The sequence below is a fragment of the Oryx dammah genome, unplaced genomic scaffold (assembly GCF_014754425.2).
Source record: "Oryx dammah isolate SB20612 unplaced genomic scaffold, SCBI_Odam_1.1 HiC_scaffold_26, whole genome shotgun sequence".
In the NCBI taxonomy this organism is placed as follows: domain Eukaryota; kingdom Metazoa; phylum Chordata; class Mammalia; order Artiodactyla; family Bovidae; genus Oryx; species Oryx dammah.
In genome coordinates, this window is record NW_024070210.1 from 25,123,486 (window position 1) to 25,141,034 (window position 17,549).

Below are 17,549 nucleotides of genomic sequence, written 5' to 3' on the forward strand. Positions count from 1 at the left end.
TGAATCAACACATGTATTAATATTAATCAATAGCTGACTTTATTACAAATAATAGAAGCTGCAGAATGCCATAGTCTAGCCTACAAATCTATTTTCAGGAATTACTTAAGCATCAGTCTCTCTGAAAGGTAATAACATTTTACAGTGTATTTTCTCCCTACAGAACCAAAATCCTTTTTTCATTCTTATATTATCACATCATCATTTTTAGAGGAGGTATTACCTTCCCTATTTTACAAATGGAAAAAAAAATAAAAGCTCAATAATACTATTATTAAGTAACTTGACCCAGAATTAGGGAACAGGCAGGAGTATTACCAAGGTCACTTAACTCATATTCTTTCCTTTAGGCAAAGAACATTTCCTGTGGTGTGAAATCTGGCATCAGGACAAGAAAAACTCCTTACTCATAACTTTTTATGTATTGGTATAGGACAGAGCACATGCTTGTGAGCAAAGGTGTTCTTTTGGACTTTTTTTGCTTCCAAGATTTCCTGATACATTTCCCTTCACATAAGCATGAGACCGAATACATATATAAACAGTAATTGCTAAGTGGGCTAAGAGACAACTTTAAATAACAATTTCAACATTATCTTACACTACAAATGAAATCTTTGGTCTCAAAATGGGTTCCAAAACAAAAAAGAAAACAGAACATCAAAAATGCAAAATCACCACCAGTGGCAATGAAAGAAACCTAAGAATAAAGCGTAAAAGAAAAGCTATAAATGTGAGCGCCCCATCTCCCAATAAAATAAAATTTTGCTTCTTTCCCCAGGAGAGACAGCTAATTTCAGAAATGTGTTTTAATGTATTTGCTGAACGAATAAATGAACAAATTATTAAGTGACTAAATTCTGATGACTCAGCTGTTCTAAGTGAACAAAGGAAGAATGATCTCCCTGTGGCCTAAGGTGAACGCCGGAACCTCTGTTTTGGGGTGTGGCTATGAAAATTATACTAAACCTTGTAACATTCATTCTGTACTCTAAAGTTATGCACCCATGTTACTACATATCACTTTAGGAGAAACAAATCAGGTTCTTACCCAATAACTGGATGTTTGAAGCCTAGCTTCTTGGTGGCCTCTTCTATTTCCTTTTCTAGCCAAGGTTGTGGGCGGATCAAGTATTTGACAAACTGGGACACCCACCACACTGCAGGATCACCATGGACTCGTACAAGTCGATCTGCAAGGTCTTCTGGTACAGCCAGGGGTAAATATGGAGGACGAGGATGAAGACTGTCCACAATGGGAAGCTCGACTACCTGCACATTTTTGTCCTTTATTTCACCTGAGGGAATATCAAAGCATACCATCACACTGTATTGCCTGTACAACCACCATTCGACAAGAACTCACTCTGGGTGCTTTTATTGGCACAGAAACTCTAAAGTATTATAAGTTTCATTTTATAGAGGGAGTTAAGCAACCTGCCCTCGGTACCAGAGTAAAAGTGACAGAGCCGAATGTCACATTCAGGTTGGTCTGCCTCTCAAGTATGTGGCCTTTTCTTTTCTACCATAATGGGCTGCCATATCAATACCTCATAACCCAGATAAAGATGGTTTCCAGCACTCCAAGCATCTAATCAGAGAATAACCATATTGTCAGTGGACATGTTCCCCTAGGCAAAGTCCTGTTTTTCATAACTGTTTTTCTTTTTAAAATTTGTATTGCAGTTCCGTTGACTTACAATGTTGTGTTACTTCCTGCTGTATGGAGAAGGACAAATATCAAATGATAGCGCTTACATGTGGAATCTGTAATTGTTTGTTTTGAATTAGACAAAGAGTTCTCAAAACTTCCAGCATGTCATGATAGCAAACGGCTCTTGCACACTTTCATGACAGAGCACAATGACTCTAGAGATATCTAAAGATTATAATTTCAAGACAAGTATCTCTTTTAAAGAAACAAAATAAGATAGTTCCAAAATCTTTTTTTTTGCCTGACCAAAATTATATTTTCAATGATGACCATAATAGAATCTGTGTTGATTGTATACCTGAATAATTTTAATTTCAAGTTAGAAAAGAGATGGATAATTGCTGTAAATTATGACTAGTTTTAAAATTCAACTTCTATGTACCATTAATGTTACTGCTGTTCTATCAACTTTATAATACGTTGAGAACAAATCAAGATGTTATAACCAGCATCCTCAGAGTTTATGTCACATTTTAAAGACCACATAGTATTAATAATAACTAGAAAACACAAACAAACTAGGCAGAAAGATTTCACAAATATAAAATATACTGATTTAAATTTTAAGTAACAAAACATATTAACCTAAACATACAAAATAACTCTAGTTAAGATGTTGTCATTGTGCATAATAAATTAGAATCACAGTTAATCACTGGGTCATTAAAGAAAGAATGTATCTGTAGTGAGAGGACATAGAATATGTTTGAAATATATTCATCAAAATGAAACACAGTCCTTAAATTTTGTTTTTCTATAAATGGAAAAAGTGTTTTAAATTACATGATCTGGGTATGTCACTCAAACCAACTGCATGGTTATTAGAAAGTCAGTTGTAAAGCTAAGGATTAGAAACATCTGGTTAATATTCTCACTGATATGTAAAACTCATTTCAGGAGTCTTAGAACAAAACCCCTGACACATAATGTTGAGTGAATAAATGAGAATAAACAAATTTACCACCAGTATTGCAGTTCACTTCGTATGCCAGTTAAGAAAGAGCTGGGCACCTTTATCAGATGAGAAACTGTAATTAAGAGTGTTTAGGGAAACAGTGAGCTGTATTTTAAATTAAGCTCTAATATCTCCCTAAGGCAAGGAAAATTAGGGTGCTTTCCCCAGGGTGGAGATGATAAGTAGTATATGTATGAGAAAGAAAAAAAAGTAAGGTAGAAAGCTAGCCTTTTCTTATAAAAAACAAAGAGAAAAAAGAAGGAAAATCCTAGCTTCTCCTATATGACCATAAACAAAAGTAAAATTAGTAGAGCTACTTTCTTTTTGTAATTTCTTCCTGAAAAGGTTATGCTAAATTTCCCATGTAACTAGCTCCAAACTTCACTCAAGAGAAAGTATTACTTTCTATAAATAATTGTCCCAAGGCCTTAATTTCTGTATAGATAGCTCTATTGACTATTTCATTTCAGAAATGAAAACTACGCTTGCACCTTCCAGACATAGAACTCAGTATATTTGTATTGACTTATTTATTCATTCACTTGTTCAAATATTTTCTGAATACTACACTATGCCAAACACTGTACTAGTCAGAGTATAGCCTATAGAGTGATGACATGGTTACTGACTTTCAAGATTTCCAGTTCAAAAACCTCACTCAGAACCAGACTGCTTTTGGTGAAACAAATAAACAAAGGAATACACAACACCATCATCACTAACAAACACGCTATCCAAAACATATCAATACTCAGTTATCCAGTAAAATATTAAGAAAGGGGTATTCATATTTATAAATGAAAAAAACTGTCATAGAATAAAACTTTAGCCTCCTCAATAATGACATATTTCAAAATGAAAGAAAATTACATAGTACATGCTAAGTTGGAAGTTCTTTTCTTTTACTTGGTTTGCCATAAAACATTTTTATTCTATTGGAATACACATTCAAAAGAATTTAAACCTGGAACAGATCCTAGAGATAATCTTATTCACAGTTTTCTAAACTTTAGTCATTTATGTACCACCTTTGTAATTTCTGCCATATCCATATGTACCATCTGTACTATTTAATGTTTAAAAATCCACTTTTTAAAACTTAAATTGATTTATTTTATATATGGTAACTGAAACTATAACTTTGCTATAAACAAAACTATGTTATTAAATTTTATACAAATTCTCTTGCTTATAAAGGGCTCTAAGTTCAAGCCAGATTTCTATTTTTTAAAAAACTTATTTGGCTGCATGTGGTACACAGGATCTTTGTTGGACCATGCAAGATCTTTTGTTGCAGTGCCCGGACTCTCTAGTTGTGGCAGGTGGGCTCCAGAGGGTGCAGGCTCCAGCAGTTGGCATGTGAGCGCTCTAGCTGTGGCACGCAGGCTCTGGGGTGTGGGCTCAGCAGCTGTGCGTAGGGTTAGCTGCTCTGCAGCATAAGGGGTCCTAGTTCCCTGACCAGGAATCGACCTGCCTAACTCTGCACTGCAAGGCAGATTCTTAACCACTGGATCACCAGGAGGGAAGTGCCAGGGCGAGCGTGAGGAACTCCGCCCATGGCAAAGGTCATGAGGAAGGCGTAAGGAACTACTCCCATGGCAGGGAAGTCCCCAGATTCTATTAAAAGACTGAATAAGGAATAACTCAGCTATGAGTCAATGTTTAATTTTTTCTTTCTTTTCAGAAAACTGCCTGACATTATCTTACATGCCACCTAAAGTCACCTCTAGTAATCTGTGGTAGGTTTCAGAATTTTGGGAAACACACATTTATTTAAACCCCCTTATTTTCCAGAGGAAACAGAGTAAGAGTGGTTAAGAGAATTTCTCAAAGGTAATTAGCTAATAATCAGACTCTAGTGCTTACTCTCGGGGAAGGCAGTGGCACCCCACTCCAGTACTCTTGCCTGGAAAATCCTATGGACGGAGGAGCCTGGAAGGCTGCAGTCCATGGGGTCGCTAAGAGTCAGATACGACTCAGCGACTTCACTTTCACTTTTCACTTTCATGCATTGGAGAAGGAAATGGCAACCCACTCCAGTGTTCTTGCCTGGAGAATCCCAGGGACAGGGGAGCCTGGCGGGCTGCCGTCTATGGGGTCGCACAGAGTCGGACACGACTGAAGTGACTTAGCAGTGCTTACTCTACTATACTACATTCTGCTTTCCGGAACGTGCATTAAAAAAATAAAAGCATTTAAGTACATCCCTGTTTACCAATGAAGAGTGCTCTGCCATTCTATTAAGACTGTTGTTTAGCTGCTAAATTGTGTCTGACTCTGTGACCCCATGGACTGTAGCCCTTCAGGCTCCTTTGTTCATGGGGTTTCCCAGGCAAGAATACCAGAGTGGGTTGCCATTTCCCTCTCCAAGGGATCTTCCTGACCCAGGGACTGGACTCAGGCAGATTCTTTACCAGTGAGCCATGACAGAAGCCCAGATTAAGACATCAGCATTGGTTAAAAAAAAAAAAAAAAGTACTTCATCAGTTTTCTAAAAAGAGGATATTTTAGATATACAAATTATACATTAAGTTAGCACTATTCATCTGTAAAGAACCAGTGCAAACTAGCCTGGGTGTTACACAACTGACTGCCCAGTTCAACCTGAATTGATATGGTCATTATTAATTATCTCATATTTCGGATGACCTCTCTGGTTGTAAACCCTATTTTATCAGGTCATTCTCTTTGCCAAGGGCAGATTAAGACTCAAAAAGCTTGTTAGTACACAACAAGCCTGTTCTCTGGCAGGAGCATAGGTAGCTCTTTGTAAGGGATGGTCTTCTCAGCTGCAAGCAAGTACCTCTAGAAGAGCCCTCCTCCCTGCTAGTCAATTCATAACAGCTCTGTTTAAAAGCATTACTCTGCTACTGTTTTATGTAACATAAGTCAGAGACACTAGCCCTGCAGATAGTCAATCAGAATTATTAGTCTTCAAAAGAAAGGGCTTTAGAAGCTTAATATCCACCATAGATAGACAGCATATTAAAAAGTAGAGACATTGCTTGCCAACAAAGGTCCATCTAGTCAAAGCTATGGTTTTTCCAGTAATCATGTACAGATGTGAGAGTTGGAGTATAAAGAAAGCTTAGCGCCAAAGAATTGATGCTTTTGAACTGTGGTGTTGGAGAAGACACTTGAGACTCCCTTGGACTGCAAGGAGATCAAACCAGTCCATCCTAAAGGAAATCAGTCCTGAAAATTCACTGGAAGGACTCATACTGAAGCTGAAACTCCAATACTTTGGCCACCTGATGCGAAGAACTGACTCATTGGAAAAGACCTTGATGCTGGGAATGATTGAAGGCGGGAGGAGAAAGGGACGACAGAGGATGAGATGGTTGGATGGCATCATTGACTCGATGGACATGAGTTTGAGTAAGCTCTGGGAGTTCGTGATGGACAGGGAAGCCTGGCATGCTGCAGTCCACCGGGTTGCAAAGAGTTGGACACGACTGAGTGACTGAACTGAACTGAAAAATTAATGGGCTTTGCTGTAATGAAAAATGTTTCAAGGATGGAAAGATTTTGGGCCCCAGTCCATAAGACTTCCTCTGTAATTACTGTCTTGTGAGAGAAGCAAAACTCAGGAAAGGGGACTCTCCTAAAAACAGAATTCATAGAGCTCAGACTGGTCAAAGCAAAGAGGTCTGGAATAGGGTTGTCAGTTGAGAATAATCTTCAATAAGACATCACTATCTAGAACTTAAATTCACTTGGGGGGAGAAGGGAGTTATTAGTAACTTTTTGGTGATTCTGAACCAGAAAACCTTTCTACTTTTTGGACTCAAGCTTCTTAAAGAGATTTCCCTCAATACCCACATAGGTTCTGGCTTCCTCCAAATAAGTACAGAGAGATAGAATAAGGTTTTAGTTCTCCTCCTTAGTGTGGTCTTGAATGGGTCTAGCAGCTAGGTGTCATCCCATTCACAACAGCCATACCAAAGACTGTGTCAACTGCTGCGACTCACCGCTCCACTAGGCTAGAGCAGGGAGTGACATCAAACAAAATACAGCAAAGCAAATGCCTATTCATACAGTACCATGACTGTGTGCACAGTGGTTAAGAGTATAGGCTCTGGAGTCATAAAAATTGGAGTTCAAATTCTCTATCACCTAACTGTTATGTGATCTTGGATAGGTTATATTTAACTTCACCCCTTTTTCTTCATCTGGAAAATGGCATTGATAACAGCAATTTTCTCATATGTAAAGTAGGGTTAATAATAGTATCTTACTCATCAAGTTATTCTGTGGATGAGATATTGCATGGAGAAAGCTGAATACAATGCCTGATTCACAGCAATTCTCAAAAAATGTTAGCTCTTATCCTGGGACCAATTCTGCTGAACAATTCTCAAGAACCTGGCTATTGTTAGGTCCAGGAAGAGATTATTTACCAAAATATCATATTCTCTGAAAAATATATCAAAGTGCCCCATTTCAGTGAGCCAAAGATATGCTCCCAAATACAGCAGATAAGGAAAGATATACACCCAAATTAAATCTTGTTTATACTGTTTACCACAGGCAATAACAATTGAACATAGAGTGAACAGCAATTCTGATCTATGTGAAAATTCTGATATTCTATGATCACTATCTTGACCAAAATTCTGTGCTATACTGAAAGCTCAGAATAGCAGTAAGTTGTGTAAACTGGTAATACTTCCTGCTCACGTCACAGCAAGAGAATTTATATGCTTAAATTATATCCACAAAGGCTATCTGGACTTTGGGGATTTACATTTTCTTTGCCACAATGTGGCCAAATATGACTGATTAAATTCTTACTCAACTCTCTGAGACTTGTTAGAGAAGGTATGAGTAAAAAGACCAAAAGTTAACCACCTGTGTTGATACTTCCAGAGGCATGGGGGTGGTGGTGGGGGGTGGTTTGTTTGATTTTCTTTAATTTATAGGTGGCCGTTTAAAAAAAAAAAATCACATAAATGTGCAAGCTCTGTTCTTTGGGATTTTAACATGACATTAATATTTATATCCTCATTTAATGGATGAGCTCTGTTCTCATTTAAAATATGAAGGAAAGATATACTATTAAAAAGTGAACATCTGGGCCACTTTCCTTTTGTCTTTCAACCACTGCGGCTGATAGAGATCTCTTCCTGAACTTGAATGAACAACTGTCATCTGTCATATGAATTCCGTCACTGCTCTACTTAAGCAACAACTCAAAAGACTGTTATTACTTCCAGTTTGAATGCTCGAACCAGCTGAGTGAAAAGTTCCAAATTCAATCATATGAAACACACTGCAGTGTTAGCAACATTCTTAAGAATTAGCATATCACTATGTGAACGACTATGCAGCATTCTTATGAGGTGTTTGCTGCTTTCACTAGCAACAGAAATGCCTTGCAAAAGCAATCAGGCTCATGGTTCACTGACCTCAATGATATTCTGACAGACTTAACTCTGGATCGAGGACTAAAAGAACAGCTAATGGAAAATATGTAATAGCTTAGTGAATTATGCAGTTCAGGATAAGGTAGGCAGGGCAGTGTCAAAAACAAAAAGACCAAAGATATTTGTTTGCTTCATGGCACTAAACAGGATTCCTGAAGTCGTTCTTAATGTTTCTGAAACAAAATTAGTCATTTAACTTTTATATACATATATGTTACTTTGCCAAGAGGTTCCAGACAGTCCACAGACGCTATGTTCATAAAGGGGATGCTGACAACAGGGTATTTTTTTTGATGATTCACATTGCGCAGGTCCTATAACTCCATGACTAGAGGTTTGGGGGAGTTTTTTGTTTTTCAGGAATACCTTCTTCTAACTTAGAACCTCCTTCTAACCCAAAGGATCCCAGAGAATCCTAGAACAGCTTTTCTCATTAGTAAGAAACACAGAAACGGAGAAGAGAAAAGCAGCAGAAACAAAGACAAACCTCAATTTCATCAAATTTAGTAAAGAGCCAAACCCCAACCTCTCTTTCCCCCATGACTGAAAAAAAAAATCACGATTCCACTGTCATATTCCTCTTATTCTTTCATCACATGTCATGTCTTCTTGAAAGAGTGAGCCAGAAGGAAGGACCTCCAGGTGATAACAGCCTTTCATTCCTTGAGAATCCCTGGAAGAAGTGAAGGAGTGAGCAGAAGTGCTGGCAGGCTCTTGCAGAACACAGCTGTCAGGTGGCACGCTGTGCTCCCTTTGGCTGTGGGGGAGTTCTATAGCTGTCTCTGTGGTCAGCACAGAGTTGAAGAGTCAGGAATGCGATGTTTCATGGTGACTTTACAACTACTTGTAATTTTACACTAAGTTATCATCCAATTATGTTACATCAGAAAAGCCTAATTAAGGTTCCCTGGTGATAGAGTAACGGTCCATCCCAAAACCCTAAGATGCAAGAATTATAACAAGAAATTCTGGTTATTTCATGAGAGAAGGAAATGAAAATACACTCATGTTGGAAGAAGGAAATAATAACAAAACAGTTAAGACTTTTGTAGGATGTGAGGGAAAAAGACAACTTAATCAAGTATGGTGCTGTGTTAAAGTACTACAAATTACTGATAAAACAGACAAATATATTAGCTTACTAAAATAGGAACAGCAAACCCTCCTTACAGTGTGTGCTGTGTGCTTAGTCGCTCAGTCACGCTGGACTCTCTGTGACCCCACGGACTGCAGCCCACTTCCCTGGTGGCCCATGTGGTAAAGAATCTACCCGCAGTGCAGGATGCCTCACTGCTCAAACTCCCGTCCACTGAGTTGGTGATGCGGTCCAACCATCTCATCCTTTTTTCATCCCCTTCTCCTCCTGCCTTCAATCTTTCCCAGCATCAGGGTCTTTTCCAATGAGATGATCCCTACTGTTTCCTATTATATGCAACATATTTTTCAACCTGTAGACAGTCATCTATCAATAGACCACAAAGTCTTAATCTAGTAGATCTCTAAATCAGAGGCCACTATTGATCATAATCCTATCTTCATTTCAATGGATAAAGAGTCTGGCAGGGATGAAGGTCCAGAGTCTGTTCTTCCCATATGCTCTGCTCCTTCTCAATGACCTCTGCCATAAGCCATTTCTAAAATAGCTCCCACATCCACTTCCTCCCCACTGGACCTCTCCATCAGCATCTTGAATCAAGAGGTGACACTTGCTGAACACCAACCACATGCCAGGTTCTATACTAAACATTTTCCATAACATTATCCTAATTAGTCTACAAAGTCTTTATGTGGTGAGTACTTGCTTATCCCCATTTTACAGATGAAGTTAAGTAACCTGTTTAAGGTCATTTAGCAAGCACTCAGGAGTTGAACTTAGACATTCTGATTCCTGAGTTTAAAGTCTTACTCCATTCCTATTCCACTCCCTTAAAGTTTCAGAGAAGGCCAAAATACCTCTCATGGAATGAAAAAGAGAGAGGGGAGAGGGCCAGACTCCAGTTGTGAGTTTAAACAGCAAGACAAAGGAAGAGGTAAGGCTAACTCCCACAGGTAAGATCTAGATCTATCTCTGCAGAGTGCACTGGATCTAGAAATTTAATGTTAAGTGAAGGACATAAAACATTGATCATGTGTACTCATAAAGCTATCAGAAGATGTGAGTTGTGGCTTAACAAAATGATATCATTCATTGTCATTTTGGGTTCACACTTCGGATCTCCCAAGAAACCAAACAGTAACTAAAGACAGATGATCTCAACTTTAAATTATTCATATGAAATAAAGTGCTTGTTAGTCAATTTAAAGCTTGTGGTTAAGAGTTAATAATATCTTCACAATTTGACAGTAAAAAGAAAATATGAATTAGCCAACCAATGACAGTCTTATTTCCTAATAATGATAAAATAAGCTTTCCATAAAGAATAAATAGCCTACTTCATAACACAGAATATGGAAGCAAAGTTGTTATAAAATATTTATTAAACTTATAAATCATTCTCTTATTTATTTACATACTTTCAATGATTAAACATTAAAGCAAAAAATATTCTGCAATCTAAAATATTTCTGTCCTTAAAAAAGCTTCTACTTTTAATTTCTTAAGTGGTATATTAGGGATAAATAGAAGTAAACAAATTTCAACTTATTCACGAAAACCTTATACACTGACTGAAGTATCTAGTGTTGATGATATGATCCAAGAGTTACAGTAATATAACTGATGGAATCCAAAATAAATCATAAAATAAATACAAGTATTTGTATTTTCAGAAACATTTCCAGCCTTGATTATTATAAAAATTAACATTATTCATGTCAGTGGAATTTCTGAAAAATTAAAAAATATCACAAAAAGAACTTCTAGAGGTGATACAAAGTAATTTTTACTAGGTTGAACATACATGAAAGAGGCAATCACAATTATGTTTGTATGTGAATAAATCTGTGAAGTTCAACTACTCCATCTTAAGAATAAGGAGAAATAGTGGTTTTTAAGAGGACAGAGATCTTCCAAATGATAAGAGGAGAAGAAGAGAATCATTCTCTTCTACCTGAAAAAATGAGAGCTAAGAGGGGATATGTTCAAAGCCTACAAAAATCATGAAAGATTTAGATAATGTGTTCAAGATGTACTCCCCAAATCTTAGAATTAGGAATGTTTCACTAGTGCTTGAAAAAATAACTTCAAGAATAAATAAAGTCTAATTTTACACAATAGGTGAAATTCTTACAGAACTCATTACCCCAAGAGAAGATAAAAGCCAGATTTAGTATGTCTGGGAAAAAAAATATAAATGTTCAGACCTTGATATCATGGATGGCAACTATATCTCTTATAATATGTCAGTGAGAACTGCTGCTAAATCAGAGTTCTGAATTGGATGAATCAATAATATGACCCCAAATGTCCTTTTTAGGCTTCAATGCACAGGAAACAATATATACAAGATAATAAGACTACATTACATTTTGGTTCTAAAGGATGCTTTTTCTTTGTGTACTAACAAACTGTTATTTCTTTTCCTTTCAGTTGGAGATAAGGGGTAGATATACCATTGACACAGAAAAAGATAAAAGGAGGAAGAATATAATATTACTTATGCCTGCTGATACTGCTTACTTGTTTAGAAAAGATTATAAAATTCATAAAATAAAGGATATTGGAATTCTGACATTGGTACTTCATAGTTTTGTAGGACAAAACTTGTACATGATAATTTGCTTTTGTCAGTATCAAAAACCAGAAAAAAGGATTCACTGAGAGGTCACTGGTAGTAAGACTAGAAACCTGGTCAAACTAGCTCAAGTGAAAAGGAGAGAATATAAGGGAATTGCCAAACAAAACAAAACAAAAAACACAAGAAGTACAACTGTATTTTACAGGAAATGAGAAACCTGCAATTTTTTTTTACCATCGTTTGTGCAGGTCAGCTACACTCTTTGCTAAGTGACTTCTCTCTTGTCAGTGCCCCATCTTGCAGCCATCAGCTTGAGTCTACAGGATGTGACAACTTAGTCTCAACCTCAGATAAGCAGAGTCTCTTGTAAGGATACTAATGTTTACTGAGATCATGTGCTGAATACTGTGCTAAATGCCTATGAATATTATTTCCCTTAACTACAAAAATTACCCTACACAGCAAGTATACTTACAGATGACCAGTGAAGGAGTTAGAAGACAGACCCATCAGATCCCACAGCTGGTGTGCTCAAGTGCAAGATTAGATTACCTGCCAACAGGTAACTTGTTGGCACAGCCCAGCCTAAAGGGTTAGTTTCTCAGAGTCAGATACTCATTCTGGCCTCTACATCTGTGAATATACCTGTACATGTGTGTGTATGGACGTATGCAAGAGGGGAGGAGGGGTTACATGATATCCATAAAACAGTAAAGGGCTACACTGCCCAAACAGATGTTTTCAGAAGAAGTGTTAGGACATAATAACTGATGTATAGTAAATCTTTGACTTTGAAGAATTTATTATTTTTCCTGTTTCAAAAATTTTATTTTTTTCTCATAGAAAAAAATGTATTATAGGCATGAATCACACTGTCATCTCAACAGTGTTCATGTAGATTTGTTCCTATTATCATAATCATAGTAAAAATATGACTATAAATGTCTATTCACAAGTTGCTCTCCTAACCTAAACTGAAGATCAGTAAAGAGGAAAAACATCTACTTCTGCTTCACTGACTATGCAAAAGCCTTTGACTGTGTGGATCACAACAAACTGTGAAAAATTCTTAAAGAGATGGGAATACTAGACCCAGATTAGGGACAGGAGGAGACGGTGACAGAGGATGAGATGGCTGGATGGCATCAGAGACTCAGTGGACATTAACTTGGACAAACTCCAGGAGATAGTGAAGGGCAGGGAAACCTGCTGTGCTGCAGTCCATGGGGTCACAAAGAGCTGGACACGACTGAAGAGACTGAACCAACAACAGCTAAAAAACTGCCTGTTTAAGGAGTGTCTAAGAAAACATAAAAACAAGGGAGACAAAAAAATGAAGATACTAGAGGAAAATTTAACATTGGACACCACAGCTACCACAGTTTAATAGCAAACACAGCCTCAATCCTAGCCAGATTAACATAAAACCTCACACCAAAGGCCTATCTATTTCAGTTCTGCATTTACATAATTCATTATGCTCAGTTTTCAACACAAAATTGTAAGATATGCTAAAAGGTGAAAAAAAAAAAAGAAAAAAAAATCAGACTGAAGGAACAAAGCAACCACTGGATCCAGATTTATATATGGTAGACATTTTAGAATTATCAGACCAGGAATTTTAAATAACTATGATTAACATGTTAAGAATTCTAATGAAAAAAGTGAACAATTTGCAAGAAGAGATAAGTAACATAAGCAAAGAGATGAAGACTCTAAGAAAGAACCAAAAGAAAATGCTAGAAATGAAAAACACTAACAGAAATGGATGTGTTTGATGGGCTCATCAGTGAACTGGACATCACTGAAAGAAAGAACCAATGAGCTTGAAGATAATGACAATATAAACTTACAAAACTGACTGGAAAGAGAAAAAGAATGAAATGAATGAAATAGAATATCCAACAACTGAGACAATTACAAAAGGAGGACATACATGTAATGGGAATGCCAGAGGAGAAAAAAAGAGAGAAAGAAAGAGAAGAAATATTTGAAGTAATAATGCCATGAAAGTGAAAGTGAAGTTGCTCAGTCATGCCCAACTCTTTTCGACCCTGTGAACTGTAACCTACTAGGCTCCTCTCTCCAGGGGCAGATTCTCCAGGCAAGAACACTAGAGTGGGTTGCCATTTCCTCCTCCAGGGGAGCTTCCCAACCCAGGGATCAAACCCCGGTCTCCCACATTGCAGGCAGACGCTTTAACCTCTGAGCCACCAGGGAAGCCCATAACAATGCCATAGAAATTTCCAAAATTAATGATGACAACAATCCACAGATCTACAAAGTTCAGAGAACATACTAAGTGGGATAAATAAATAAAAAATCTATATCATGAATGTTATATTCAAACTATAGAAAATCAAAGAAAAAATCTTGAAAGAAGTCGAGGAGGTAGAGGAGAATCTTATCAATAAAGGAACACGAATAAGAATTACATAGGCTTTCTTTTCAAAAGGACTTCCCTGGAGGCTAAGATGGTAAAAGCGTCTGTCTACAATGCAGGAGACCTGGGTTCGAGCCCTGGGTTGGGAAGATGCCCTGGAGAAGGAAATGGCAACCCACTCCAGTACTATTGCCTGGAAAATCCCATGGACAGGGGAGCCTGGAAGGCTACAGTCTATGGGGTCGCAAAGAGTCGGACACAACTGAGCGACTTCACTTTCACTTTTCTTTTCAAAAACCATGGAAGCAAGAAGGGACTGGAGTAAAATACTTTACTTTTAAAGAATGAAAAATCAGCTGCTTAGAATTCTGTATTCAATAAAACTGCCTTCAAAAGTCAAAAGAGACTTTCTTAGACAAAAATTGAGGGAAACTGTCGCTAGCTTCAGAGAGAAGAAAATATGTCAAAAACTCATATATACATACATACATATACAGCAAAGAGTGTTAAAGAAGGAATAAATGAAAGTTAAATAGAATCTTTTCTTTTTCTTATTCTTTATTAATCTAATAGATAACAGTTTGTTTAAAGTAATAACAACAACAAAATATTTCATGATCATTACTTATGGATAAGCTATGCTTCAAAAAACTAAGATCATGGCATTCGGTTCCATCACTTCATGGTATATAGATGGGGAAAAAAATGGAAACATTGACAGATTTTATTTTCTTGGGCTTCAAAATCACTGAAGGTGACCACAGCCATAAAATTAAAATATGTTTGCTCCTTAGAAGAAAAGCTATGATGAACCTAGGAAGCATACTCAAAGCAGAGATATCACTTTGCTGACAAAGGTCCATATAGTCAAAGTTATAGTTTTTCCAGTAGTCATGTACAGATGTGAAAGTTGGATCATAAAGAAGGATAAGCACTGAAGAACTGATGCTTTTGAAGCCTGATGTTGGAGAAGACTCTTGAGAGTCTCTTAGACAGCAAGGAGATTAAACTAGTTAATCCTAAAGGAAATCTACCCTGCATATTCACTGGAAGGACTGATGCTGAAGCTTCAATACTTTGGCCATCTGACGTGAAGAGCCCACTCATTGGAAAAGAGACTGATGCTGGGAAAGACTGAAGGCTGGAGGAGAAGGGGACGACAGAGGATGAGATGGTTGGATGGCATCACCAATTCAATGGACATGAGTTTGTGCAAATTCCAGGAGATAGTGAAGGACAGGGAAGCCTGGTGTGCTGCCATCCATGGGACTGCAAAGACTCGGACATGACTGGGTGACTGCACAACAACAAGCTTATGGATAAGTGAAATAAGTGACAATAGTGCTTTAAGGAATGGGAGGGAAGATTTGGGACTACTCTGTTATAAGGTATTTGAAGTGCCCAGGAAGTGGTGGTATACTGTTATTTGAAAGCAGACTTGTAGTAGTTATAAATGTGTGTTATAATCTTTAGGGTAACTACTTAAAAGATAAGTTGTAATTTATATGCTAAGATAAGAGAGAAAATGGGGTCATTATAATGATCAATTAAAACCAGAGAAGGTAGATGAATAGAGGAAAGTAATAAAGAAACAAGGTCAACAAATAGAAAAGTCACAAGTATGGTTTATATTAATCCAACTTTATCAATAATCACTTTAAATGTATGTGGCCTAAATACACTAATTAAAAGACAAGAATTGTCAAAGTGGATCAAAAAGCAAGGCCCAACTACATGCTGTCTACAAGAAACCTACTTTAGGTATGAAGACACAAACATTAAAAGTGAAGGTATACAGGAATATATACTGTGCCAGTATTAATCAAAAGAAAGGTGGAGTATCTCTGAATTTCAGACAAAGCAATGAAAATTGTAAGTGACAGAGAAGTGTTGTGTAATGTTCAGGCGCAGTCGTGTCTGACTCTGTGACCCCAAAATGACAGGGGGTCCATTCTTCAGAAAGACATTATGATCCTTAAAATGTATGTGCCTAATAAACAGGTATAAGATTATATGAGGCAAAATCTGTTAGAACTGCAAGAATTCGTTATTTATTTTAATTCAAAGATTACTCACAAATTCACTATTATAGTTAGAGACTTCACTATCACTCATTCAGTTACTGACAAAACTAGGAGGCAGAAAATCAGTAAAGATATAATTGAACAGGATAGTATCACCCATCAAGTGGATCTAATTGACATTTATGGAATACTTCATCCAGTAACAGTAGAATGCATGGTCTTCTTAAGCTCAAAGGGAATATTTTGCCAAGTTAGAGCATACTCTAGGCCATAAAACAAACTTTAACAAATTTAAAAGAATAGATATCATAAGAAGTATGCTCTCAGACAACAATGAAATTAGATGAGAGATCATTAACAGAAACATAGCTAGAAAATCCTGAGATATTTGGAGATTAAACAGCACACATAAATAATACAAAAATCAAAGAAGAAATCTCTGGAAATTAAAAAACTTTTTGAACTAAATGAAAAAAAGACATCAAAATTTGTGGGATGCAGCAGAGAAAAATGTACAGCATTAAATGCATTAAAAAAAAAAGAGCCAAAATCAATCATCCAACTTAGGAAACTGGAAAAAGAAGAATAAATTAAGTCCAAAGTAAGAAGAAAAAATATCAAAGAAATTGAAAGTAGGAGAAAATAGAGAAAAATCAACAAAATTAAAAGCTCATTCTTTGAAAAGGGCAAAGAAATGGATAAACCTCTAGTCAGGGTAAAAAGAAAAAAAGAAAAGACACAAATAATATCAGTAATGAAAGAGGTACCATTTAGTACTGAACCCATGGACAATCAAAGGATAATAAAGGAATATTATAAACAGATTCTATATTCACAAATATGGTAACTTAGATAAAATGGAGCAATTCTTTGAAAGACACATTTACCAAAATTCATACAAGGAGAATAGGCCTATATTGATCAAAGAAGTTGAATAAATAGTTGATAACTTTCCAAGACAGAAAGCACCAAACCCAGATAGTTTCACTGGGGAATAATAACAAATATTTAAGGAACAAATGATATCAGTTCTCTACAATTTGCTCCAAAAAACAGACACAGAGTGAACACTTCCTAACTCATTTTATGAGGCCATCATTATACTAACATCAAAACTGCACAAATGCATTATAAAAAAAAAAGAGACCAATATTTCTCATTAACATAGATGCAAAATTCTCAAGAAAACATTAGCAAATCAAATCTGCTGCTGCTGCTGCTAAGTCGCTTCAGTTGTGTCCGACTCTGTGAACCAGCCTTCAATAACCTGATGTATATCCCACTAAGTCATGTTGAATAATACTTTTTATATATTGTTAGATTTGATTTCGGAGAAGGCAATGGCAACCCACTCCAGTACTCTTGCCTGG

General features: G+C 36.7%; 1 protein-coding gene across 2 annotated transcripts in view; it reads right to left on the bottom strand.

The window, feature by feature from the left end:
• Positions 1-17,549, bottom strand: part of FUT8 (fucosyltransferase 8) — a 316,809-nt gene that overhangs the window by 22,920 nt on the left and 276,340 nt on the right. For both annotated transcript variants that reach the window (XM_040226276.1, XM_040226277.1), the window contains exon 9: positions 1,052-1,298. In XM_040226276.1, coding sequence (XP_040082210.1) covers positions 1,052-1,298 — 247 coding nt within the window. The remainder of the gene's footprint in view (positions 1-1,051; positions 1,299-17,549) is intronic.